The sequence below is a fragment of the Diplotaxodon limnothrissa genome, linkage group LG20 (genome assembly GCF_057381915.1).
Source record: "Diplotaxodon limnothrissa isolate DT_005_m linkage group LG20, D_limnothrissa_male_GT1.1, whole genome shotgun sequence".
Classification (NCBI taxonomy): domain Eukaryota; kingdom Metazoa; phylum Chordata; class Actinopteri; order Cichliformes; family Cichlidae; genus Diplotaxodon; species Diplotaxodon limnothrissa.
In genome coordinates this window covers 18807684-18833352 of record NC_140615.1, presented here as the reverse complement: position 1 = coordinate 18833352, position 25669 = coordinate 18807684, and the positions used below count along the sequence as shown (strand labels likewise).

The following is a 25669-nucleotide window of genomic DNA, read 5'->3' as shown; positions in this document are numbered from 1 at the left end:
GCCTAAACTTTGTTTTCAGGTAAAAGGTTTTCTTTTTTGGATCAGGTATTGATTCTTATCATTTATTTTCTTTGTGTGCAGATAACTGGCAAATCTGCCCCTCAATAACAAAAAAACCCAAGCTAAAAACCCATTCATTTTGCATTCACTCCCACCTACCGTCTCACTTCTGATTAACCAAACGTCCCCGGTGAATGGCTAATTGTCTCATACTCCTCCAACTTTTGCTGTAAAATAATGAGCTGTGAGTCTTTTAGATGGAGAAAGAGCAGCATGTGATCAAAGAATCAGAGAGAGCAGATCCTGAGCACGCGAGGTTCAAATCAGTTTTCTAATTTCCTTTTTTTTTGTTCTAAATTTAACACAAGATGCCAAAGAAGGGTTAATTCTGACACCTCTTTCTGTGATGAATCGCTTCAGCTTTGGTTCCAGCTGTATTTTCTCTCTCTCTCTCTCTCTCTCTCTCTCTCTCTCTCTCTCTCTCTCTCTCTCTCTCTCTCTCTCTCTCTCTCTCTGTGTGTGTGTGTGTGTGTGTGTGTGTGTGTGTGTGTGTGTGTGTGTGTGCAGCACGAGGTCAAGACTAAGCAGAGTGAACGGGGGGCTGCTGACACACGGCCCCAGGCTATGTGTCCTAATAGAGTGCTGTTATATGTTTGGCATTTAGGAAGGGCTCTCAGCTCCTTGTCCCCAAAACTAACAATACAGGATGGATGCTCACTTCACTTCACTTTAAAAGGAGGGAGAAAGACCAGAGAGGAAGCAAAATAGGCATGGGAGTTTGCCTACTTGTGTGTGTATGTGTTTGTGTGGAGATAGCTGAGACAGAGATAGAGATGCAGACCTAAAGTATTGCTGCTGTAATCACTTTTTCACTCTGGGGTGGGGTGGTGGTGAAAGTTGATAAACAAGCATTTTGTAAATGGCTGAGCTTTGGTGTGTCAGGGTGTGTGTGTGTGTGTGTGTGTGTGTGTTGGGAAAGGGGAGGGGGTGTTCAAGGGGTCTGCTTCAGGACCCCTTGGATGCGGACACACAGCCTTTTGTTGTCTCGTCCACCATTGCTCTCACTGCTTTTAGTGCGCCACTCTCACTCACGGGTTCACGCACAGGACAGTCAAGCATGGAAATAAAGAATAAAAAAACTTAAGAGAAATGAAAAGGTAGGGATGCAGTCAATAAAGGCCGAGGATTTGTTCAGAGAGCTTTAGGTTTTGTTGCCTCAGAAGACTGCTGGAGGTTATTTGTAAGAGCTGCATTAGTTATTTAAAAACATTCTATCTTGAATTCCCACCACAAATTCTGAGTTCTGGGCATGATTGCTCTCAAGCACCACTGCAGCTTCCATTTACATTTTCAACAGAGTGGCCCAAATGCCTGGTCATACAGTCAGTCTAAGCTGAAGGACGCTTTCTCTTTCAGAGTGTTCTGATATATATATATATATATATATATATATATATATATATATATATATATATATATATATATATATATATATATATATATACACATACACATACACATAAATATATGTGTGTATCTCAGAAAGGATCAGATTTCACTGTACCAGCTCAGCAGTGCTTGAAAACCGAGTGGGAGAAAGAGACAGAGCTGAAGCGACACGAGTTGCAAAGTTCAGCCTTGAGCACTCCCAGAAAAAAGAAAAATCTACACTTTATTTCCCCACCTGATCTTGAAACTACGTCTCTGTTTTGTATTTAACACCTGCACTGGCATCACTATGAGCACAAAGGGATTTGTAATACTGTGTTTGTCTCAGGCCGTCATCACAAAGATAAACTGAAGAGCTATTACCTTGATGAAAAAAGAGTGAGGGGGGGAGGAAGAAGAGCGGTTTGATTTATGTGCGATTCATTATATGCTAGCCATTCTTCAACCTCTCTCCCCTGACATTGCTCCCCAGCACCACCACCATCACCACTACCACCACCCCATTTCTTCATATATACGCTCCCTGAAAAACTTGATAAAAATGCACAAATTTGATTGATTCTAATAGTAGACTGACAGGGATCCCAGCTGGGGCACTTAACTGTGCCTCGGTGTGTGTGTGTGTGTGTGCGCGTGCGCCCACGAGATGCATACATACTTGTCTTTTAGTTAATAAAGGATCGTCTGCAGCACGCTTGAGTGCCCCAGCATTCCCTCAAAGTAAAACCCCCACCCTCTTCTCTCTTCCTCTAACCACACACTGCCCATCTACTGGCGCTGATGATTTCACATGACAACTCTCTCTCTTTTTCCCTTCTTTTTCTTTCTCCCAAATCTGTCCCCTCTCCTAACCCATCCCTTTCTCTTGCCCCACCTCTTGCTCTTGTTTCTTCCTTTTCTACCAACAGAAAATGAGTTTCGGGGTGAGCTGGTGAACCAGCGGTGGACACGAGGCGAGAGGACCAGCAGCCGCTGTCAGGCCTCCCAGAGACTGCAGAGCCGTCGACCAATCATGGTGAGTGACAACACAGCCCCCTTGTACATCCCCACCCGCTTCATCACTCGCCACCACACCCCTTTCCAATCTGATTCTGCTTCCTGAGCATTTCCCTCCAATCCCCAACTCAGCAGGGGAAAGTCAAAAAGGGTGGAGGCAGATGGAGCAGAGGGCAATAAAGCAGGCTGTGTATATGTATGTGTGTGTGTGTGTCTTAGGGTGCAGGGTATTTTAGACAGCCATGCAGGACAGAAAAAACATGAATCAAACAGCACATCAAATCTCCCGCTTGGCCCTGCCCATCTTTTGCCTCGGCCCCACTCAGCTTAGTTAAGCTCAGCGTGGCACAGCTCAGCGTTTTCCTGCTACTGCTGAGTTCACTTCACAGGGTTTTTTTTCCTATTGAAACACAATAAAAAAAGAAACTCAAAAGGATGTCCTTGAGCTGCTCATACTTTTTTTAAGTGCATGATATTCTGCCTTATCAGCAGAGGAGAAAAATGCTCCCTTCCACCAACACCTCTTTTCTTCTCTTTAACCTGCTCTGCCGTGTCTAAAACTTCTGACCTGCTTTGCCATCCTTTCAAGGAGGTTTCTCCATTCTGAAAACAACAGTCTGACAGTCCTCTCTGAGATTTTCAGACACAGCCCAAATAAATTCCGGCAAGGACTCCCATTCTCAAAGCAACTCTGAACAAGGAAGGGACTAAAACGTTTACATTTTGAAACTGATAGTGACTGAAAAGCACAGACCCACACGTGAAGCAAAACTGTTGCTATTAATTGCTTATTTTGCACAGAGCCCCCTTCCCGATTTCTTATTCAAATCGCAGTTTTTATATCCCGATTTCATTTATTAATGGAAGGAAGCTATCCAAACCTTCCTGGTGCTGTGTGGAAAAGCGATTGCCCCCTAAACCTAATAACTGGTTGGGCCACCCTTGACAGCAAAAACTGCACTCAAGCATCTGCGCTAACTGGCAATTGTCTTTCACTCCACTGTGGAGAAATTTTGGAGTGCTCTTCTTTGATGCCAAGGCATCTCAATTGGATTTAAGGCCAGACCTTGACTTGACCACCTCTTAACCTTTTTTTTTTAGCCATTCAGAGGTGGACTTGCTGTGTATTTTGGATTGTTGTTCTACTGCATAAGTCAGGTGTACTTGAGCTTCAGGGCAGACTTTAGAATTTTCTGGTAGAGAGCAGAATTCATGGTTCTATCAATTATGGTAAATCACAGCGGTTCTGAATCAGCAAAACAGCCTCACAGCATCATACTACCACCACCATGTTTGACTGTTGGCATAATGTTCTTCTTATGAAATGCTGACACAAGCCTTCAATAAGATCATGTTATCAGTTATAGGGGACATTAGTCACTGATATTGCATTTGCTTTGACCCCAGGTGCCCCTGCTGCTCAGCACTTTGTCTTGCTGCCGTTTTGTCCTTTTGAAAAACTCCCGAGTCTCTTTAAAGCCCCTTTTTGTGCTTCTACTAATTTTCTGCTTTGGAAGCTCTTTTGAAAAAGATGCTTTTGAAATAATTTTTACCTTAACTGGGTTTTAGTCTTTGAGGGGAAATACCTAGAAAATGTCATAATTCTAAGAATTCTACTTTCATCATTAAGACCAACTTTTAGTTTTTTCTTTGCACTGCAAATGAGAGCGACAATTAGATGGAACGAGATGGAAGAGAGTTTGAAGGAGAGAGGAGCGGGGGTTGTTTCCCCCTGGGCCCAGTAAAAGTAGTTTTGCTTCCCCCCTGATGGCTAGGGTTCATCTAAAGTGATGACTTTTATTGATTTGGTTTGATTTCTGCTACTGAAGGAGTGACAGAGAGGAGGAGAAGAGAGATGTGCTGCTTTCAAACACTACATCACGTGAAGAGGCCTCTGCCACTTATGATACCTTCTTATTGTCTTTTTTGACTTGCAGTAGAGATAGATGAAACAGACTGAGCATTAGCACCGAAAAGATGTTTAGTTACAAACCTTGAAATCATTCGAGGATGACTCACACTGGCAAACCTTTGACAGCAGCTGACCCATTATGCAGTCAGACATGCTCAGTCTTCTCGCGTGCTCCTTCCTCCCTGAATCATTAAAGTGGAGCTGTCAAGGGGCTCGACGTGCGACGGTCCAACATGGAGGCCATGCAGAGGGAACTGTAGGCCCGCCTCTAATTGGCAGCTTCAGGTGATTTTTGGAGATGTCAGTCTTCTCTGTCAGTTGCAAATGCTTTTCTCCAACTCCTCTCCCTGTGTCGCAACCCCCCACCTTAACCCCCTCCTTTCCTCATCTACTCTTGTAAACCTGAAAATGAATAAAAGAGTCATTTATGTGCACCAGGGGACAGAGGATGACCTTCTCTCTGAAGTCATTGCCCCCAGCCAGCCATTTACATAGAGCTGTCAGAATGCAGAGCTGAGCTGAGGTCCTCCTGCACACAAAGAAGGACATAATTGATAATGTATAACACAGCCTGTAGGGAAGAGCCTTCCTCCTCCTCTTCCTCCACCTCTTCTTTTCTCCTTCTTCTGCTGCCACATTTCATCATTTCATACTAGTTAAACCCCACATCGCACACGCGCGCATATTGCCGCACACTCACAGCCTGAAACACTATCTCCTTCTTTTTCATTCTCTGCCTTTCTCTGTTGTGCATAAGACATTACTGGTACTGTGTAGGTCCACCTACATAGGTGCAATGTTCAAGGAGTCTAATTAAAAGAAAGCAAGGTAAAGGACAAGTTTTGAACATACCTTTAAAAAGGACCTTTTGAAAATGATTATAAAAATCAGGTGAATGCTTGCCTGGCTGCATCTGGATTCATTTGCAGTGACTTTGTGTTCATACAAATTTAATGAGCTGGAATTGAGAAAAAGGACAGGAAAGAGGGGAGAGCTCAGATGTGCTTACCTATTTAAATGTGCGTAGCTATGGTTACACAAACATGAAAGCAATGGGAGCCCTTTTCAGTCCAGGTTTTGATTCATCCAATGCCTATCAATATAGGGAGGAGGGAAAGGAAAGAGGGGGGAGAACTACAGGGGTAAGAGAATAGTATATCATCTTTTCATGAAGGAGGAATGTGTAGTTCAGTCTCATATGCACATATTCTGTATCGCATCTTCACAGACATCTTCTTTCCTTTCCAATAAAACCCAGTCACATAAAACATAGATCACATAGATCTGTTTTCATATGTTAGCCTTTGATTCTTTGATGCATCTACTAAATCTCTTAATCACATTTAAATATAACTTTACCTTTTGTAACTGTGAAAATCTAAATTGATTTAGAGGTTAAACATTTATTAGAAAGCTCTTTTTGTGTTTCATGTCTTCTATTTTTTCTCCAAATTGCTGCCTTGCAAACTGTCTGGCCACTCTGCTTCACCGGTAGAAAAAGTAATCATATCATATTGGTTAAGTAAAAGTAGCAATAAGAGCTGAAACGAGGAATTGATTTTTCAATTAGCCTTGTTGTTCAAAGGAAAAGGAGTCTGCAGCTGTTTTGATGACTGATTAATCTTTTCAGTCAATTTTCAAGCCAAATCAATTTCTTGTCATGTATGTTAGCAAACTTGGGTGTGGATAAATAAACTATTTTAGTTTGACAGTTGGGGCTTTGGGAAAGCCATTTAATTAAATTATAGGTATGGGTGTTAATATTACAAGGTTATATGCTGTATCAGTAATAAAATCTAAAATACCAACAAGAAAAAGTTGTGTTCATACAAGTATACAAGCTGGTTATTATAAGCAAAATATATTTCTGCTCCACCACTTTTCTCTTTGAGGTATCGTACTATATGTCTTAACTTTTAGCTGTTTTATCTCTTTAGCCATTACTTCTACCTAATATTTACATTCATTTTCAGATTCACTTATCTATTACTTTTACTTTTTTATTTAAAATACTGAGCTAAAGTTTTTAATGTTTAAGCTTGAGGGCTCACCTGGTTATTGCATTTTCTCAGCACATGCTGTTTAGCTGTTTAGCTGTTTTAATATTTGACATTCATTGCTATTGATAATATTAATTTGTGCTTAATATTTCAAATTAGACAAGCCATTCCACATTTTTTCTAAATCTAGTGGGGTTAGATGAACAGTATTCTCTTTAAGACAGAATGAGAAGGAGGAAAACCCCCCAAAAACAACAACTCCGAAACATGCACATGAAGTACAGGAAGCTTGCAAATCTATTTCTTATATTCCATGTCTGCGCTTCCATTCTAACAAGTGCAGACAATTGAGTGTAAGGAAATGGATTTGAGCTATATGCAGGCAGGCACGCACTTGTGTAGGCTAAAAGAGCATACACACATGACCGAGAAGTCATTACTGCACACTCATCCGCTCCTCTTCCCACACAGCACTGAGAGTGGAGCACAGAAGGAGTCAACTGCTCCCTTCAGGCAGGGCACAAAGCTGGTGCTTGTTGCATGACTTCTACACTAAGCGCTTGATCAAAAGAGCTGAAGCCAGAGTGGCAAGAGACAGTCTGTGTGTGTGTGTGTGTGTGTGTGCGTGCATGTGTGTGTGTGAGGGAGCGAGAGGGAGAGAGAGAGAGAGAGAGGAGCATAGGGCAAGGCAAGGCAGTGGATGCTCGCAGAGGAAGGGAGGGGCCTGTGCCTGCACCTGTACCTCCGGCCAAACACTAAACATTAATGAATGAAGTGCACCCTCTTCGGGAGACAGGGGGAAAGAAAAGCCCTTAACAAAAACAACAACAGCGTGTTTCATCCTCCTCTCATCCCTCTTTCCCTCCTTCTTTTCATAAGTAGTCTTTTAGCAGGAAAGGGACATTGCCAAATAGAGAGAGGAGGAGAAAAAGACTACAAGAAACAGGGACCCCGTGTTTGAATCCCACTGTGGCTCTGCCAACTTGACTATAGAGAAGCAACAAAGCAGCTAAGTGGCTGGGCATGAAGAGGGGAGTACAGGCAACCAGGGGGATAAAAGGGTGGTAGACGAGCATAGGATGGAGGAAGAGTGAGACAGAAAAAGGGGTAGACCTGTGATTAAAAAAAAAAAAAATCTACCCAGAGTCCAGTAATCAAAGCTAATGGCTCCATTGTGTCTAAAAAGCATCTGATAGCTTTAGAGTGCATTGGGAGCAGTGTTCAGTGTGGAGAGGTAATGCTGAGGAGGTGTGGTCAGTGTGTGTGTGTGAGGTAGCAGGGTTAACACCTGCTCCTTTGTGCCTTAAAAGCTGAGCCAGGAGTTAGTGGCAGACCCAGCACACACACACACACACACACACACACACACACACACACACACACACACACACACACACACACACACATACAAGTCCTCTTCTTAAAAGGGTTATTACAGTGGCTTTCTGGCTGCCTGTGTGTTTTTGCTTTATTATTATATTCAGCATAGTTATGATTGTCAGTCCCTTTGCTTACAGGGGCCATGGCCCCTCTGCGTTCACCGCCTGTTGCCTCTCTACAGACTACAATCATGAGCACCACTCAGATGCAGGAAATTACAGGGGGAGTGATAAGAGGTGTGTGAGGGGTGAGGGTGGGGAGGGAGCTAAAAAGTAGCTTGAACAACCAAGTTTGTTTTTTCTTTCTACACCATGCTGCCCTTATAGTAGCCTAAACGAGACTGATGTTGGCTCTAGTGGGTTATAAGGTTTTTAAAGTATACTAAGTGAGTGAGGTTGGGCGAGCAAAGGAGAATTAAAGATATGATCATCTCTTTGTGTCAGAGCTACCTTTGGTGTGTTTTAATGGGAACTTCCTGAGCGTGGGTTACTATAGTCGTTGTTTTGAAGGAAGACAAGTGCAATTAGCTGTAGATGTGTGGTGGAAAATAGTGAGAGCATTGAGAAATTACCTCTGATGGTTTCTTTCCCCCTCTCCTTCTCCTCTTCTTTGCTCTCTCTGCTCGTGCTTTCTCCTTTTCTTCACAGATGAGCGTAGAGGGTGACGATAAGCGAACTCGCACTCGGTCCAAGGGAATCAGAGGTGAGTGTCGGTCACTCAGGCCCAGTCTGCAACAGTTACATTTACAAACACTCCTTCACAGCCAAGCATCTCTTCTGCTTTTTGACAAGCGTGTGGGTTCGTGGACTCAGAATGTATGTTTGTCTGTACACATAAACATGAGTGACAAAGACGGTGAATAAAAAAAGGTCTCTGCGTGTCTTTACTCAGCAGTATGTACACACGCTGCTCTCCAACATCAGAGCTTCTCTGTAGTATTGGATGTAACACATAACACGTGGAAATGTCTGCCCCAATATTAGCAAAGGCTAATTTGCTCCTCTAAGTAAATCTGTACATGTATGTGGCTACTGATTCCTCAAGTCTCTGCAACTCTTCTTTAAGAATGAACACCGTTCTCCCAAAACATATTTGGTGCTGTAATAACGGTGTTGGAGAGGGCTGTCTTAACACATTGCTCCAAATCCTACCATAGGTGTTCAATTATGTCGACATCTGATAACACCAGAGCACGATTCTAATCATTTTCATCCTCATTATAAACCATTCAAGTTGAGCCCTCATACCCAATGTATGACCCTTCTCTCTAAGGGCACAAACGAATGAAAGGAAACCTTGTGGCTTTATGTGTACGTGCTAATGCCCACTGAACAGATCAGTAATATCGATGCATTACTTTTGAGTCATAACTCCTAGAATATCACAAAAACCACAGCCCTTGCTACTCCATATTTTTTTAGTCCACATGTACGTATGGCTGTGTGTTTATGTGTACAAACACATGTAAATTTAATGTGCACTTGAATGAATGTGTAAATATCCATATTGATATGTGTGAGTTCCTTGGTGTGTTTGCATTTGCACGTGTGTTTGATGTTTAGAAACAAGACAGCAAAGCAACAGTTCACAGGGCGTTCAGAAGGCGTCCAGTCATTCCAACTGCATGATGAAAGACTGAGAAACTACGATGTTGCATGCGCGCACACACACACACACACACACACACACACGCACGCACGCACGCACGCACGCACGCACGCACGCACACACACACACACACAAACTTGTGTGTGTATGCATGTGTGCATGTGTCTTAGTGCTCTTAGTGTATCTTGATACCCAGGCTATTTCTGACATGTGATTAATGCATGTGATATTGGAGGCCAAACTGAATTCTCCAGGATCCTATTGTTTTTTCATTTTGGCTTCAAATGAAAATAGGATATTTCTCCAAAAACTCGTTCTATCGCTCAACTCCCAATCGATGCCCACAGCCGGCAAGTGTGCGCGTGCTCTATGGGAGCAGAGCGTGATTTATGTTTTGAAGGCAATTACTATAAGTTGGCCCTGAATGAAGTGCTGTTTTCTCCTGATGAAGGCAGTTTTCCTTTTAATTTCTTTTCCCCAATTATGGTAACTAAAGTGTAACAATTAATCATGTTTTATTGCTGAAGTCTGCATATAACTGTCACTTTTTCTGAACAGTGCTGTGCAGTTTGGCTGATTTAGCCTTTCTGTTTGTGTGTGCGTGCCTTTTTTATGCAGCATGTTTGCTTTACTCTTGTTTGTTTTACATGTAGATGTGTATGTGTGAACCCAGGAGCATGTAGGTGTGTTTTAGGATTTTTCGGAATGTGTGTGTGTCTAAGCCTCTATGAGGAATCCTTCTGGGATTCATATGCATTTGTGATTTATTGATCTGAGTTTCTTTTAGCAGCACGGCGTTCTGAGCAGTTGTTCACCTTTGTTCTCTCTCCCCATGACCCCCCCCCCCCTTTCAGTTCCTATTGAGCTTGTAGGACAAGAGCTGAGGTAAGGAAACACCTTCATCTTTGTGAAAATCCCTTTCATAAAGTTCATTTATATATCCCGCCAAACCCTCACCTTGTATCTCCCCCACCCTGGCAATCATACACTCTCTTTAGATGACGCTGTATATTATTCTTTTCCTATTACTCATTATCAGCACTTCTCAGTTTGTGGTCAGTGCCTCCAACAGGCTGCTATTGATTTCTTGCAGCCTTTTGCTGTTTCCTGCTATGAACACATACAGTACATCCAATGAAAAAGGTGTACGATCTTTTTGCAGTCTGATCAAAGGATGCAGCACAAGAAGAGAGGACTGTGAAGGGCTATTATTTAGTTTTTTCTCCCGCCCTTAGCTCCTCTCCATAGTTTCCCACTCAGGGACCAGCTTTCAGGGTCCACAAAAGCCAGTCATCGCCCTTCCTTGCCCTCCTTCCAAATGATTTTTTCATCCTCTCTCATTTTGTCACACTTCACCTCTGAGCATTGATCTCTACTCAGCACTCCAAAAAAATACTTGAGGTTTTGGGATTAAGAAGAAAAAAAAAAGAGGCCAGAGAGTGGCTGATTTAAAATGCAAATGCAGCATTTTTTAATAAGTGAAATTAATAATAAGGATAATTGGAGTAATAAAGGGCAATTGCTGGGGGAAGTTAATGAGAATTGAAATGAGCCATCCTGAGGGGTCATAGCAACCTGAATCAAAGGAGAGAGAGAGAGAAAGAAAATAGAGTGAGCAAGAACTGATGATGATGACTGGTGAAGAGAGCAGAGCAGGGGAAATTACAGCAGGCCTCGGCTGATCCTTATCTCTCACAGTAACAGGATATAGGCCAGGGTTGATGTATGACAGAGAATATTATGTTTTCTCTTGCATGATACCACCTGAATTCATGCATTATGTGTGTCTGGTAGAAGAGTGGGGACACGTGCGTTTGTGTGACACATGTGCTCAGATTGCATGTCTGTGCTTCACTTTATTTTGTTTGTCTTAATTGACCTTTTCTTTTTTATTTACTGCCTGTGTTTATCATTGCTACTGCACAGGGACTAAAATGCACCCGTGCCTTAAACATATCTCTAACCTCCATCCATCCCATCCAGCTGCCCCACCCCTGGATGCAATGGCTCAGGCCATATCAGTGGGAGATACTCACGACACAGAAGGTAGGGCAGATTAAAACCCCACCCTCTGTCTCTCTGTCCTTTGTCTCAGTCTTGTCTGTCCTCTCTGTTCTCTGTCCCATATCATCTGCTTTGTGCTTTTATTCGGCATTACTCGCTGTAATACTGAGCGTTAGACGAGAACATCAATGCTACTTTTATATCTGTGCGCTAATTATGAAGCTCAAGCCAGCAGCTGGATTTCTAGCTTAGCATAAAGAATACAGATGAAATGTAAAAAAAAAAAAATTATTAAAAAAGCATAAAGAACAGAATTGAGTGAAATAGCTAGGTTCTAACTATAGGTAGCCATGGCTATATCCACCCAAATTCTTCCAAACAGCACTTTGGAACCACAGTTCAAAGTGGTGGTCTTGGGAGACTTTTGTCCTCACCGTGACAACAAGATTCCAAAATCTATCTCCTGGCATAAAACAGTGCTATTCACATTACAGACAAACAAATGATTTCTTGATTAATGAGCTTTAAAGATTCTTATCAACTTAATTACTTATCTTTGGACACAGCCAGGCTAGACGTTTGTTAAGCTGAGGTAAGCTACATCTTTTAGTTTTGTAGTGTTAATAGTATGATGTTACTGAAGTCAAGTCATGAGCAAAATGGTCCTCTTTTGCAGTGCTAATGGAAAAGGATGTAGCAGAGAGTTAGTTGTTTACATTCAGATCAGAAGAAATCAGGTTCAACAAAAGTGTTTTTGACAAGAGAAAAAGCACAGATTAGAGGGAAGCTGATTGAGGATACGTTTTTCTGCTTTATGTCCACATTTCCTGCTTTTACATCTCCCAGTCATCAAATGAATCTAGTTCTCCCACTCATTACTATCCTTATAATTCCTTCTGATTATTTGTAAAATAAAGATAGAAATAGAAAAAATAGAAAAACCAAATGGTAAACTGCACAGCTTCTTGGGTTCCTCAGCACCATTTCGATTCTTTGTTATTTAAATCGCAGATGGAGACAATGTGAATGACTTTTAAAGATACTTACTGAGTCAGATTGCAAATAGAGCACATTCATTATGTCACATACCAGACTCCCAGAGCATCTAAATCTAAACCTAAGTAATAAACCTTTCAGTGGGCAGTGGTGAAATGTGATTTCTTCAGGTGTTATTCCAGCTTCATTCCCCATCCCTCCATTCATCGTCTGTGTCGTTCGCCCTGGGAGATCCTGGGAGACTCGGGGCAGCTCACTGGCTTGTGACTCGTCTTTATTGAGGGGCAGATATTAGCTATCTGTTTACATGTGTATTTGTTCAGCAGGCAATTTTGAGGTGCACTTTGTTTATAGATCGTTCCTCAGACTCCCTCAGCGTCTCCCAGGTGAGCGTAAGAAGGAGTTTATTGGATTTCACCCTCTGCTGCATCGCCCGCCCGCCTCTCCATACGAGTTGTTCATTAAACGTTCCACTCAATTGGCTGAGATTGGTTGTGATATCTGAGTCAGCTAGCATGGCGCCCCCCTCAGGCGTGTTGATTCATACTGGAAAAAGCAGCTCCATCCTGTTTCATGTCAGAAAAAACCCCTGCCTCCTTCTGCTGTGGTTCTGTTAGACATGTTAGGTTGTTGTTTCACTTATAACCCAGCTTGATTTTCTTAATTTTGTTCTCTCCCTTTTCTTCTTGTCTTCTCCTTTTCCCCCATCACAAGCATTCTGGGTTGCCCAATAGCAAGAAAGCGCCGTCTAGACGAAGCAGAGGCAGAGCAGGAACAAGAACAGGAAACAGAACGGCCTGCCTCCAAGAGGAAGTCCCACCCCCTGAAACTAGCCCTAGATGAAGGTTTCAGTGCAGAGAGTGACGCAAGCAGTGAGGCTGAGGGCGATGGAGAGAAAACAGAAGGAGCCAAGGTAGAAGAGGAAGTGGAGGAGACAGACACAGGTGTGGAGGAGGAGAGAGAGGAAATGACAGAACTCACACAGGACGGACAGACAAACGGTCGGGAGGAGAACACACAACAGAAAGAGGAGGAAGAGACGTATAAGAAGGAGGAGAATTTTGCAGCTGATGAAGGTATGAAACATAGCTTGTTGGTAACAAAGAGGGGTACAGTGAAAAATAACCACAGCATCAAAGGAGCACATATTCATCATGTACTTCAATACTGAAGCAGATTAAGGCCAAGATACCTGACTGTAATTGCTTGATGGGTTAAGCTCCCAAATTGGTTGATCGTACGATTCCCACTGGAGTGTCTTTTATTTAGACCCCACTCAGCTTCCTCACTACCTGCTTCTTCATTTGAGTCAGGACTACTATAATCAAGGAAGACTGGTATTTCCATTAGCAGAACTGATATATTTAATTGTATCGCTATGTTGGCTCTAGTCAGTGTTGGGAAAGTTACTTTTAAAATGTATTCCACTACAGATTACAGAATACATGCCCCAAAATGTATTTTGTAACGTATTCCGTTACGTTACTCTCATTGAGTAACGTATTCTGAATACTTTGGATTACTTAATATATTATTATGCTGTTTTACAACTACATGATTGTACTATGCTGTGTGATTTATTACTATTACTGAAGGTTACTCACCATACCAATAGCAACTAGATTTTTAAATCTTAATATAAATGAGTAACAGTAGGTGGACATTAGGTAAGGCTGCACTTTTTGCAGCGATCTCGTATAGAAAACTATTCCTCACTTATATAAAACAGAACCGTAGTAAAGGGACCTCTGGCCAATACGTTGGGTTCCGTTTTGGACCCATAGCCAAAAACTAGCTTTACTTTGTTGTCTGGGTCAACTTTGCTAGCGAGAGACAGAGAGAGGCGTTGAAAGGTTGCTCCAATGGAACTTATTGTTTCGGAGCAAAACACGAACACAGTGTACAGTCAATTCTTAATAGCTTACTTACAGCTGGGCTTGTCAGACACTCTTTTTAGCTGCAGTGGTTATTATTATATTTACATGCTTCCATCTCCCATTTCTGGTCGGTGACAGCTCTACTTTTCCACTCTCCTTTTTCTCCCCAACACTGGCTCTAGTGAGCAGCAGCATCAGCAGATCTCCAGTCCAATAGAGAGCAGGTATCAGAGACAGTAGATGTCACTCTTTACCAATAATCATTTGCCAAACTCTTTGTTTGTATATATTTCAAAATTAGGAACTTCTTGTCTTCTTGTCCATTAGTCCATGAGACTCACTGATTATGATAGATTATAGCCTTTAGAGAAAAGATGAAATCATGGCCACTAGGAGCACAAGGACTTTGTGAGTGTCTTTCTCTGTCAACAAACTGCTTTACGGCTACAGTTTTGTAACAGTAGGTTCTTTTTATGTCACATATATAAATATACACAGTGAAAGACTTAGCAGGCATAAAAGTGATACAAGTGAAGATAAAGATATTGCTGACAACAGCCTGATGTCACTATGTGACTCATGTTTTCCTCTGTGTCACTGTTCTGACTTCTTCATCTTTACTCCGATAGAGGAGGAGTGTGTGATCATCGAGCCTGAGCTCAGAGCAGCGGTACCTGCAGCTGAGGAGTGTCACTCTCCCTCACAGAGCACCGAGGAGGTGGCCAACTCTCTCCTCCACCTGGGCTGTGTCAACAGCAACAATGCTCCAACTGTGGCCATTCAGCAGACTGTTGCTATGGAGACCAAGAAGGATGTCACATTGGCCATTACACAGGGTGAAGAAGTAAAGGAAGAGCAGGAGAAGGACACGAACGAGGGAGAAGAGGAAGATGAGGAGGTGGCACATGGAGTTCAAGCACTGAAGGAGTCATTTGCTCTGCAGCAGGAGGCAGCTGATGTGGAGGATGAGCAAGGGGAGCACGAAGATATGAGCAACCACATGAGCCCACAGCATCTGACTAAAAGGGACCAGTGTGAACAGTTCATAGGTAAAGACAATGAAAAAGAAAAGATAGTAGTGCCAATGCAGCAGAGGCAGGGCACTTCAGCAGATGAGGAGGAGCACAGGGATGTTTTGCCCATTTCTGATGTGCCAACTGCCATCCGCATCATCACCAGCACCGCAGCAGCTCAGGGAACACACAAGGCTGAAGACCACAGGGCCAGTCCTCTGGAGGACTACAACTCATGCGGGGCAAGTCCCTTTGAGAACAGAGCCAGTCCACAAGACAGCTCTCTTAAAGCTAGCTCAATTCAGAACTATAAGGCCAGCCCTCCTTTAAGCTACAGCTCCCACAGGGCCAGTCCACTGGAGGACTACTTTCCCATTCCCAGAGGGGAGAACTACAAAATCCACAAAGCTTCATCCTCAGCCTCTCCTGACATTATCGAGGTACGATCCGATAAGTCGGAGGACAAAGACTTTGACGATGTGGATGGAGATGACGAGCGCGATGATGAAGACAGCCTGTCACAGCGCTCGGCAGTGACGGACGAGTCAGAGATGTTCGACATGACCCGAGGGAACCTGGGCCTGCTAGAGCAAGCCATTGCCCTGAAGGCAGAGCAGGTGAAGCCAGCAGGACCCAGAGAGCTGCTCCGCACACCAGATATCCACCACCAGCGGTACTTCACCATGGAGGACAGGCCCAAGCACCTGGACGTCATCCGCAAGGGCTATTTCAGCAAAGGTATGAATTAGTAACCAGGGGAGAACAGAGCTACAACATGTACTGAGAGGGTATTGTGAAAGTTGCCTGAGGGAGACAGCACATCAGCCACATTTAGTCCGTTTCTTTTTATATCTTTGTTTTTTTAAAGCTACATTAGCTGCACATGGTACTGAAATACCATGTTGCAAACTTATTCCTCATCCAACAATGTTTTATAGGTTTACCTGGAAAATTTACATTTTCTCCGTTCTATGAAAATTTTCTGAAAACCCCAACAAAACTTCTATGTGATGCACTGAGCACGTCTTCTGCACCCACCTGTTTTTATTCGCCTTAAAAACAGAATGGTCCTGTGTTAGGGGAGTGTTCTTGTAAATCTTGGCATCACTTTGTGTCTGCCCACAGTTCGTACAGTGGAAGAGCACCTACATGTCACAGGCTTTAAGTACTTTACTCTGAACAGAGCTGGACTGATAATCTACTGCAGTATGTTTCTCACAGGCTATAATGTGTGCAAAACAGTATGTAATCAAAGTAACTAAGTTTGACTAATACAATTCTTAGTGAAACTAGACCCAGATGTCATTAGCATTTGACAGGAAGAATCAGCTGGCACGTTTTCATCCAGGCCTTAAAAAAAAGCCTAATGAACATTTGCTATTTTTGTTTAACCTCTACACAAACCAGCACAAAAAAAAACCATCAGAGGCAAGTGCCAGAATTTGACAGTTTTACTTTTGTTAGGTTAGCTAGCTTTAAGGGGGCAGTTGCCCCCTGGCTTTATCCTTATATTAAAAATACAGGCCAAATGTGCTCTTTCATTATTTTCTCTAATACTCTGCAAGACAGCAAGTGCTTTTTTAAATACCACAACAATATCAGAGGAATACAACCAATAAGGGAGCACACAGAAAATGATGTTCTGAAGTTTTGGCAAATGTGCTAAATGTTATGTTGGGAGCAGAGGGTACAAATAAACACAGTGTACCAAATAAGAGATGAGTCACAGAGCTCTGTTTGGATCCTCCCTTTTCTATTGTAATGGGGTTGAAGTGGTTCCAGCTGAATAGACTTCCATGAAGAGCTGGGAGGAAGTACTCAAAGAGGGAGCGAGAAGGGATGACAGCATGCGAGAGAGCACAGGAGAGACAACAACATATCAACAGAGAAAAAGGAGGAGTGCAGGTTGTTCCACAGTCAGCCATGGAGTGTTCGTTTACATGCTACGTGTGTTCGGGCCTTGTATTACACAGTTGGCACGCTGCCCGCTTGTCATGCTTCTCACAGTATAGCAGCAGTGTGATTACATGCCCGGTAGTGCTGCCCTCTCCTTGGCCTTAACTCCCTCCTGCGGTGACGTTCCTGTTCTGCTCGACGCTAATTAGGAAATGCGTGTCTCGTTAACATTCAATTTGAAGGCCAATAGAGCATCACACCATCCTCTTGCACCCTTCTCCTCTCTCCAGTGCCACTGATACTGCCTGGCCTGCCTCCAATAGGAGAGGGGAGGAGCAGGCATCTTTAATTATGTGTAAATTATATAGTGGTGTGAATTTCTTCTGATGTATTGTAAGGTGCTGCTTTGTCCAAGATCTAAACAAGGTCTTTGAAAGTGTTGTGCAAATGTAGCCATGGGGGGATTATCCAGCTCAACAGGATAAGATGGTGTAGTTTATCATTTTTATAGTATTTTATCTTTAAAAGTATTTAAATAAACATTAAGACAAATGCATGGAATACCTGGTGTATTTACAGGCATGCATAAGCCATGAGTCGGGGGATACAGATGGTGTGGGTTTTGTGCAGATGTTGGGAATATGTCTGGATTTCATGCTCAGCCAAGCACACTGTCTGATGACATTAACCACTTGCTTTTGTGCACCTTATTCATCCCACCTTCCCCTTTCCTTTTACTTGGCCTTCCATCTTCCTGTCCTCCTTTCCGTTTTCTTCTACATTCCTACCCAACTCTGACCCAGAGAGCAGCAGGCCAGAGAAGAGGGAGAACAAGTGTCCCACACCGGGATGTGATGGCACTGGTCACGTGACCGGTCTTTACCCCCACCACCGCAGCCTGTCAGGCTGTCCGCACAAGGACAGGATCCCCCCAGAGAGTGAGGTTTTGTTGTTGTTCTTTGTTATTCCAGCTGCTTAGCATAAAAAAATAGTTAAACAGTGTAATTGTTGTGCCATGAGGTTTTTTGAGGTCTCGGGAGCCACCGATTCCATGACTTGGTATATATGTTTGGAAGAAACCAGTCCTTTGATTTGCATCGGTCAAATGCTGTGAAATTCAGTCAAAGAAATGCCCTCAAATACGTAATTTAATTCTAATTTTATTCTATTATTGGGGATTTTGGGGTTATACAGTCTGTGCAGCTGTGTATTCAAATCTATTTTTGCAGGAAGACCAAAAATATTAATATGAGAAATAAAAACAAATTTAATAATAAGCAAATCCCACTTCAGTGATTTTCATTTTCTGAGTTTTCTCTGATCACATGATTGTGCATCTTGTCAGTTCTGGCCATGCATGAAAACGTGCTGAAGTGTCCGACTCCTGGCTGCACAGGTCAGGGCCATGTCAACAGCAACCGCAACACACACCGCAGGTATATTTATATACATTGCACCTTTATACTGTATATCTATATATGAAAGTTGTTTGTGTGTGTGTGTGTGTGTGTGTGTGTGTGTGTGTGTGTGTGTGTGTGTGTGTGTGTGTGTGTGTGTGTGTGTATCTCTGCAGGTTAGAGTGTTGTGCACTTTGTGTATTTGCAAGCTCGTATATTCATGTATGCAGGGCAGCAAATGTGTCAGCCCACATCAGTACTGTGATGTAGATTTACACAGTCAGCAGTATGTACTTGTAATATTCATCTGCTTTGCTTCCTTTATCCCTGCAGTCTTTCTGGTTGTCCCATCGCTGCTGCAGAGAAGCTATCTAAGAGCCACGATAAGCAGCATCTCTCTCAGTCAGCGAGCGAGCACCTCAAAGGAAGTCCCAATGACAGAGTGCTGAGGTGGGTCATCAAAAAAGTACAAACTCATAGTTCAGGTTTTTTCTGCTTTATTACATTACATACTGTAGATATGGAGCCCTAATGCCCTCACGAGAGGTCAGTTATACAAACGTGGCAGTTATTGACTTTGGCCAATATCATTACATTGACATGTAAAGATTTTATCTATTTGATAATTTAATTACAAGTTATATGCATAGAAGGGAACTTTTTGATTCCTATATTGATTAAAATTTTGTAAATAACTGTATTAATGTTGCACAGTTAAGGTTTATGTGGCAAAAAAATTCATGCCTTTTGTCCTTTTCCAAAGCCCATCATAGATGACACAATGAATAGCAGAAACTAAGATAGACTGGGCTCAGTGACCCTTTCACCTACATAAAAGCTGTCTCCTCCAATCCAAACCCCTCACAGCTGAGTCCTTGTCAAGGTTAGCCACTTTACTGCTGAGCCACATTGAAACCGCAGAGAGAATCCTGACCTTGGTTACGGTACCCTGCATGAAAGGTGGAGCCTGGCCTCTGAACGGCTCAATAATAACAAGAAAGTCTTGAAACATCCTGGCTGGCAGGCTAATCATTACTGTCACCTCACATGCTAAGATCTCTTTATCTACATTCATCTCACCCGACCGGCCAGATCCCGGCCAAAAGAATGATAATTAGTGCAAACCAGACACTGGTATTATGCTGTCTGTGCTCTTCCTCATTGGTATTTTAATTAATAATGCAACCGATAAGCTAATTATGCAAGTTATAGGGGCATTGCGGGGGGATAGGAAAAATAATTGCTTTCCTTGAGGAAAACCTCATCAGTGGTTGGACAAAGCATCGAGTATTAAAACATAATAAGGCCTGCTTTGTTTTTTTGTTATAGATTGTTATTCAAATGAGCTTCCTTGCCTCTTATACGTGGAGCTGCAGAATTCTTCGTTTTAATGGAACAATGTTGAATTAATAAAATGGAAAAAAGTCACCTGTGATCAGTTGTAGCTCTGCTTTGCACACTTATTATTAGTGGGCTTCTATGTGATGGCCACCCCAGCTGCAGCAGTATGACTACAGGCCAGGTCTTGTAGACTATTAATGAAAAACACTGAGGAAAGGCTTTGGTGCAGAGGAGAATAAATAGGGCTGGGCCAAAGTGGGTGGAGGGCTTGGATAAGATGGTTAGGGGATGTAAAAAAAAAAATGAGTAAGGTCACTTTGTTCCTCCAGGCTCTATACCCCCAACCTACCCCTCCTCTGTCTCTCCTCTTTCACCACTCCCCCTTCTTTGGTTCCTAGTCTTCTCTTCTCCCCCTTCTCTCTTCTTTCTCACTCCCCATGCCCTTCCACCTCCCCCTGGTCTATCAGTGGATTTACGCCAACAGGTCTGACAAAAGCCCGGGCTCTCCAGAAAACGAGAGGGCTTAAAGCTCATAAATTCCGTGCTGTACAACATGCAAATGTGCCCTCTGCTGATAAGAGAGCTTTTAATCCTGCTGCACTCCCGCTAAGTACACCATTGCTCCTGTCTTCACTCTTTCTGTTTCATTCTACCTTTTTCTCTCATTCTTTTATTCTCTTTTTCTTCCCCCGTTTTGCTTTTATGTGTGTGTGTCTTTTTATTGCATCAATCCTCTTTTTATTTCTCATCTCTTGTTTCTGCTTTTATTTTTGTCTTTAATCCCCAGCCCCACCCTGACGTCCTCTCCCTCTCCCCCCTGCAGACCCATGTGTTTTGTGAAGCAGCTAGAGGTGCCCCAGTATGGGAGCTACAGGCCCAACATGGCACCTTCCACACCTCGCGCCAACTTGGCCAAGGAGCTGGAGAAGTACTCCAAGGTGTCCTTCGATTATGCAAGCTTCGATGCTCAAGTGTTCGGGAAGCGCACGCTTGCTCCAAAGATGCCCACCAGCGAAACCTCACCTAAAGCCTTCAAAAGTAAGAGGGAACCTCGGGCTTCTTCTCTATCGTGCATATTTATTTATTTGTTTTTCTATAAGGCAAACCTGTGGCTAGGTTACAGCAGCCGGATTCACTGTGAGCCACACAGAAAACTGAAGATCTGGGCCACGTTATTTACTAACCATTCACTCATTGCTATGTGAGATAGTGTGATATGTTCATTTGTGCTAATTCTTGCTCTCAGTGTTGGCCTTTCTAAGGCTCTTGAAAATGTTACTCCAGCATGGCTCTTTGGCTGACTTTTATTCTTCAAAATGAGTGAAAAGAAGAGAGAGACAAATGTTCAAATTTCAGTTACTGTTTCACTCAGTTTGCCATTTCTGTCCTGTCTGCATGCATAGCAGTGGCTGTGACTCAGTGGTGTGCAGTGACTTTTACAGAAAGGCAAGCAGAGACAATTGCCACACACAAACGAAAACATCTTCCTCTGCTATTTAACTTTATAACAAGATAAATTGGATCAGATAAACATGTGCCATTTGTGCTGTCTGTCTGCACTCTGCGTGGACGTATTCTGCACTCCTTCATGGCTGAAGAATGGTAGCTGAATAAATATCTGCTGTTTTACCAAATGACAATGACAAGTGGTGGATACTCCTTTAAGAAAAGAAGCAATAAAACCCAGTGAACGCACCTCAGTACACATAAAACTGCATTATTGGAAAACTGTGCATGAAGTAGCAAATTAAAAGATTATTATTCTGCAGAAAAATGTTCCTCGTCAGTATTGGATGGTTTAATATTACTTCTGCATATTTTTAAGGTTGAGCTCATTTTAAGTACTTTTATCTGTTTAATGTCTGGCATCATATTCTATAAATCATGTGTTTGTATTGGCTGTCCTGTGAGGAAGATGTATTTCTGAAAAATACAGAAACGTAAGATGATTGATTGATTGATCTTTATTTAATATATATTGAAATATATTAATTTAAAAAAATCAGCTAAATTAAAAAGCTTCAGCAGTGTGGGGCAGAAAATAATCATGAAAAATGAAGGTAGAGTGTTAGCAAAACACAAAGGTTCTCTTGAGCGCACATATTTTTTCAATCCCCTTTTGTTTTAGTACTTTCCCAGAATATTAGCCAATTTGGGATTTGTGCCTTTGTCCCCCTGCAGCTAAGCCGTCATTCCCCAAGTCATCATCACCTAGTCTCAGCCTCCACGGTTATGGGAAAAGCTCCTCATTGGCCTACGACTACGCCCATGATGCCGAAGCTGCTCACATGGCTGCCACTGCCATCCTTAACCTGTCTACTCGCTGCTGGGAGAAACCTGAGAACCTTAGCACCAAACCCCAAAACAAGGTAAACCCACCATTTTTTCAAATGTTTTTTTCCCAGTCATTATAAAGGAGCACAGTTGGAATGAAAACAGCACAGTTGGTTTCATCATCACTTGGTAGTTCTTCGATGATCAAAAATGTACTCAATTTGAAGGGAGTCAAGTACAGATGGTTTTACTGTCGTAAAGTACTGCCTTGTTCTTCTCTGCAAAACACTTAGAGAAAGATTTTATTATCTGATTGTAGTGCAGATGAAACATTGCAGGCCACAGCTGGTAAGATGAGAGGAGATAGCAGTGGGTGTGCCTTTTCCACCCCTCTTCTCTCCTCTCCTCTCGCTCATTTTTTTTCTCCATCAACTCTGCATGAATATATCATCAGGAGGCATTGGTTTACAGCAACAGGATGGTGTTGAGATTCAGTTGCATCACCTCTCCCATCCTCTTTCATCGTTTCATCCCTCCATCCCACACACTTTTCATGTTGTTATTGAATTTGGCTGACTGCCAGTTGCCTGGATTACTTTTCCACCAGGTAGCCTTTTTTCATTATCTGCTGGACGGATCTCCCACTCTCTTTCTATCATTTTCTTTCTCACATGTCCTTTTACCCTCTTTCTCTCTTCCTCCCTAAGCAAGCCTCCCTGTTCCTCGCTCGTTCCCTATCTCCCTCACTTTCTTTCTCTTTTCTGTGCACAGGAGGTATAATAGGAGCTCCACTTTCCCCCATATTGTGATTTTTAAAAGCCTTTTTGCCTCACAGAGGAGAGAAAGTGACTGCTTCATCATTTTTCGATTTCTGACATGCTTTTAGGAAGATAAAAAGTGAAAATTAATGTCTCTGGCAGCAAAGCAGAGCAAGGTGTTCAGCAAGGCACAGATCCAAGAGCATGCCTTAGCTGTGCAGATCAACTGGGGACTGATCTGGAATCAGAGTTGGAGCCAGTTGAAATCCAATATTGAAACACTGGAACACTGAGCTTATCAACCTGGGACATTTCTGGGAACTGTTCCCATTTTCTCTCCTCTTCTCCTAACCCTTTGAATTTTCTGGCCCTTGACCAGCCCATATGAGCACCATTTTACATGAATGCTGAAAACATTGCTCTTTTCACCCTTCTGTTTCTCTTCACCTGCCAGAACTATAATAAAGCATGGAGAGATGGAGCACAGTGTTCGTGCTGTTGGCACCAGAGTACATTAGATATCATGACTAACATGCTTAGGCGATGAGGCTGGTGTTCTGAACTTGAGTGTGTAGTGCTCTGAAAGAGGCCGTCACTCTGGTGCATGACTGTGAAAATGCTTGTTTGATACAGGCTCGAGGGCAGTTTTACAAGCAGGTAGAAGCGAAAGCAACATTTCTCCACATGAAAGTTCAGTTTTTATTTAGAATATATGAAATTAGAATTCAGGCAGATATGTAGCGCTGCATCAGAATCTGCTCAAGAGGGTAATTAAAATAATCCCAATCATCATCACACAGGACTGCCTCACATATACAGTGAAGTGCACCAGAGGAGACTGCATTAGTTATTCACATTTGAGAATACTTAATTAGATGTATTAGTTAGCTGTGTTTCTCCATTAATTTTCTCCCAGATTATGCACTGAGCTCCAAAGTTTTTAACAGGAAATAAAGCATAATTGCATTCATATACAGAGTGAGCTGCAATAAAAACAAATATATTTTAAAACTCAAGTTTCAAACAGGGCAAAAGTTTCAAATAATGACATGAATGTGTGTAAGACTAAGTTCTGTATGCCCAAAGCTCAATTAAATTCTACTGTAATGGTATCTCAGTGCAGATTTCAGCAGACTATTTCGTGTGTAGTATACCCTCAAAGTGGGCATATAGGGATATTATTAATCATTTTTCATTTGGTACTTCACTGTCACTTGTCTAAAATTATTTATTTGTTGAAGTCTCAAATTGGGGCTCAACTGAAAATTACAAGGATACTTATAAGCAGGTAATAACATAGGCTCAGCTATAAATTCCTGTTGCATTGTCTCCAGGAAATGGACATTGAAGTGGATGAGAACGGCACCCTGGACCTGAGCATGAAAAAACCCATTAAACGAGAGGGAAGTCTGTCTGGGACGAGCCCCGGCGTTCGGTCTCCAGACCCTTCCTCCTCCTCTTCCTCACTGCATCATGGTGGAAACAGCGGGATGACATCACCAAGCATACACACCTACAAGCAGGAGGACTGGGAGGGACCTCTGGATTACACCAAACCTAACCGTCAAAGAGAGGAGGAAATGGACGAGGTCAGTACAATTAGACAGAACAAAAGTACGAGCTCCAAACACGGTGTATTTCCTCAGATGTTACTCACAGAGGAGATATTGCGACATAAATAACAACAGACAAAATTCCCCCTAAGCCTTTTGAATGAAAAACTCTTAATTGTTTACATCACTTTGTCTTTGTGTAATTCCCTTTTCCTCTTTGTATTATTCATTTATTTCACTGAAATGTGAGAGTTACTGTACAGTTAAAACATTGCACTGTGTAACAGAGGTAGTGTGTCAGGTGCATTGCACCATCCTGGATTTGGCATATGCTAATTTTTACTCCTTTGAACTTTTTCAAAAGAAATATAAAGGGCCTTGAATGTTAATTTTTTATGAGGACACTCTGCATTTGGAAACATCACTTGTCTGCAAAAGAATAAAAGAGGATTGTGTGCACATGGTGTTTGCAAAGTTTCTTTGCTTGCATTCAGATATACAATAGCAAACTATTACCTGGAAGCAGATATTTAAAAAACTAAATTCAGATAATAGGTCAAGCCACAATTTAAAGAGCAAAAGGCCTGCAGTGGATTTACCAGTGTGTTAATCACTTTTCAGATGGAGCATACCGGCCAGTCGTACGTCTCATCCGAACCAGAGGACTGTGACATGATGCAGGATTGCCTAGAGGAAAGGAAATACCCAGGAGAGGTCACAACCCCAAGCTTCAAGGTCAAATTTCAGCCCAAAGATAGCAAGAAGGAGTTGCTCTCGTAAGTAATAAGGCAATGAGTTAGAAGTCATTCTTATATCCTGATGGGTAACAAGATTATATGTGGTCAAAGGAGCTTGCAAAGAAAAGCGTCTGGACTTCTTTAAGTTGCTTGAAGACGTTTCACCTCTCATCCGAGAAGCTTCTTCAGTTCTAAGGTCAAATGGTGGAGAGTCCCAGATATAAACCTAGTGGGAGTATCCCCCCACAGAGGGACAAAAGGACCCCCTGATGATCCTCTAATCGCCTGAGCCAAGGTGTGAAACTGGGCGTGGGTCCCAATCAGCCAGAGTTTCGGGTGAGTTCATTGTGAAACCTGGCCCCACCTTATCATGCGAATTCCTGAGGTCAGATGGCCCAGGATGTGAGTGGGCGTTAAGGCGTCTGGGAAGGGATCTCAAAACTGGATTATAGATGGCAGAGAGTTGGTGTCGTAAACC

The 25669-nt window shown here is 42.6% G+C and overlaps 1 protein-coding gene across 4 annotated transcripts in view; it reads left to right on the top strand.

Moving 5' to 3' along the window:
* Positions 1-25669, top strand: part of myt1b (myelin transcription factor 1b) — a 45525-nt gene that overhangs the window by 6385 nt on the left and 13471 nt on the right. For 2 of the 4 annotated variants that reach the window (XM_085343791.1, XM_085343793.1), the window contains exons 1-12: positions 8385-8439; positions 10200-10230; positions 11329-11391; positions 13060-13421; positions 14852-15973; positions 17935-18069; positions 18477-18567; positions 18862-18978; positions 20693-20907; positions 22051-22238; positions 24236-24490; positions 25076-25230. In XM_085343791.1, coding sequence (XP_085199917.1) covers positions 8385-8439; positions 10200-10230; positions 11329-11391; positions 13060-13421; positions 14852-15973; positions 17935-18069; positions 18477-18567; positions 18862-18978; positions 20693-20907; positions 22051-22238; positions 24236-24490; positions 25076-25230 — 2789 coding nt within the window. Of the gene's footprint in view, positions 1-2357; positions 2465-8384; positions 8440-10199; positions 10231-11328; positions 11392-13059; positions 13422-14849; positions 15974-17934; positions 18070-18476; positions 18568-18861; positions 18979-20656; positions 20908-22050; positions 22239-24235; positions 24491-25075; positions 25231-25669 lie in introns of those variants that run through there. The other 2 variants (XM_085343790.1, XM_085343792.1) reach the window with 2 other exon arrangements.